This window comes from Carlito syrichta, unplaced genomic scaffold (genome assembly GCF_000164805.1).
Source record: "Carlito syrichta isolate Samal-C Ts95f unplaced genomic scaffold, Tarsius_syrichta-2.0.1 Scaffold304568, whole genome shotgun sequence".
In the NCBI taxonomy this organism is placed as follows: domain Eukaryota; kingdom Metazoa; phylum Chordata; class Mammalia; order Primates; family Tarsiidae; genus Carlito; species Carlito syrichta.
Genome location: NW_007248664.1, coordinates 55227 through 57490, shown reverse-complemented (window position 1 = coordinate 57490; position 2264 = coordinate 55227). Strand labels below are relative to the sequence as shown.

The 2264-nt window shown below is 55.7% G+C and overlaps 1 protein-coding gene across 2 annotated transcripts in view; it reads right to left on the bottom strand.

Moving 5' to 3' along the window:
• Window positions 1–175: 175 nt before the first annotated feature.
• Window positions 176–2264, bottom strand: part of SCAMP3 (secretory carrier membrane protein 3) — a 6851-nt gene continuing 4762 nt past the window's right edge. For both annotated transcript variants that reach the window (XM_021713480.1, XM_008060252.2), the window contains 4 exons: window positions 1761–1920; window positions 1557–1658; window positions 916–1033; window positions 176–628 (listed from right to left, as the gene is read on the bottom strand). In XM_021713480.1, coding sequence (XP_021569155.1) covers window positions 482–628; window positions 916–1033; window positions 1557–1658; window positions 1761–1920 — 527 coding nt within the window. In that variant the 3' untranslated portion in view covers window positions 176–481. The remainder of the gene's footprint in view (window positions 629–915; window positions 1034–1556; window positions 1659–1760; window positions 1921–2264) is intronic.

The window sequence follows — 2264 nt, the reverse complement described above, 5'->3', positions numbered from 1 at the left end:
GCCCGGGCCTCCCTCCTCCTGCGCCAGCGCCCGGCTCCCCCGCCCCGCCCCCACGGCGCTCAGTTTACGCCAAAGCCGGCCCGACCTTCTCTGGAGTTCACACTCAGCCTCCGCTGCGCGTTCTCCTTTTTCTCTCATAAGGGCCTAATTCCCAATAAAATTCAGGAGACGGGAGGTGAGTTCCAGTTCCACTTTCTTTTTATTTAAATAACCGAAGCAACAGCCTTGGCACAGCGGAGGGAGGCTGGGTTGGGGTGTGTGAGGGGTGGCAGCAGGTGTGGCCTGATGGGGGAAGTGAGCAGTGACTGGGTCACAGTGGACTCCACGCACCCCTAAGCCAGGTTCAGCAGTCATGGCCGTGGGGTTGGGGGCACTATGGAGGAACCAACAAGTAGTGGCGTCTCTCCAAGCCCCAGCGCCTCGGGGATGGGAGCTAGGTTCGCTCCCTCAAGTGGCAGGGCCAGGCCATCCTAGTCAGGGGTCACGGAGCCCGGAAGGCATTTTCGGCAGCCCCAGCGGCCGCATTGGCAGCTGCGGTTCGCACCGCAGGGTTGGAGAAGACACCAGCTGCAAATTCTTGCTGTGCCTTCTGAAAGCTGGCACCTGTACGGCGGTACAAGGAGTGGATCTGCAAGCAGAAGGCAGAGACATTCCGGCACACTGCGGCCACCGTCACCCCACCGAACCTACACCATCACCGCCACTCACCAGCCTGCTGCCCCAGCCTTTCCTTCGGGGCTCTGATCCTCCCTCCCTCCCTCTCACACACTTGCGCTCGCACACACCCCAGAGGACTATTAGCTGAGACCCCGCCCACCAGGCCGGGCCATCCCAGCTCCTCCAGAATCTTCCACTCAGGCCCCCAGGGACCCATGATCTCACCCTCCTGGCCCCACCTTCAGCACGGTCCCTTACCCGCTTTAGCATCACAATTCCTAGCACAGCGATGCCAGTGAAGAACAGGGCGACCAGCAGCATCAGCACAGCTACAGCGGTGTTGGTCTTTACCACCATCAGAGCAGAGATCCAGCCACTGCAAGGAGGGAAAGGATGGGCCGGTAAAGAGGGGCTGCTCACAGCGGGGCCTCTGTCCTGCCAGCTTCTCCACGGGTCATGGGACCAACATGCTCCATTCCCATTCTTCCCACAGCAGTCGCTGCCCTGTCAGTCTGGCAGCATTCCATGCACCACAATCCCAAACTACGTCCACTCTCTTCACAGTGTAATTCCAGCTTCTGAACCATTAGTTCTAGCTTTGCAAGCTCTTCCCAGGCAGTCCTCTGATGACTCTTCATCTCTTTTTCACAACCAGGGTTATATATGTCTCTTCCAGGATCCCTTCCCAGATTGAACACATGCAAGCTTCTTTCCCTCCATCTATGCCCGTATAGAGTTTTGTCTGGGCTCTCTATGTTGCATATCTCCTTAAATTGGCACCTCCCAAGAATAAAAACCACATTTCCTTTTCCCGAACAACTCCTACCCCAGTACCCAGTGCTGGCTTGGTCTAGAGTTGGAGGGAAGAGAGGGCGAGGGTGGATGGCAGCCTCACAGACCTGAATCCCCACCCTGGGATACCAATGGCCTGAAGGACATAGAGCACATCCTGGATGAAGAAAATGAAGAAGAAAACGAAGAAATTGAACGAGCTGTCACTCCTGCAAAAAGAAAAACGGAGAGGGTGGGAGAAGAATCAGAGCTGGAGAGGCAGATGTGGGACCCATCCCAGGTGACCATCACTCCCCACTACCCACACTTACCGGAAAGCTTTATACATGGGGCGGTACCAGCAGACGAAGGAGCAGGGAGTGAAAAGGAGGATCCAGAGGATAGAAAGACCAAAGCCTGAGCCGTTGCTGTTGTCCACACAGAAGCTGGCCAGGCAGGCGAGGAAGTTCAGGAGCAGAGCCAGAGTGCTGCCTGAGAGTGAAGGGATAGGATGACAAGGACTTCTGGACTGCAATGAAGGCTCCTTCCCATCTGTGCTCACCCTACAACCTCACCCAACATGGCAGGGCAAAGAAAGGAAGGCATCTCCTGTCTTGGAGGAATTCTCAACTCAATAGGGAGATAGAGTATGCAGCTCTCAAGCATGTATGATCCCTTGCAAAGATGTTTAAAAAATTCAAAATTAGCCAGGTTCAGTGGCTCAGCCTGTAATCCTGTGCCTTTGGGAGGCTGAGGTGAATGGATTGCCTGAGCCCGCGCGTTCGAGACCTGCCTGGGCAGCGAGACCTCATCTCTACAATAAATCAAAAAATCAG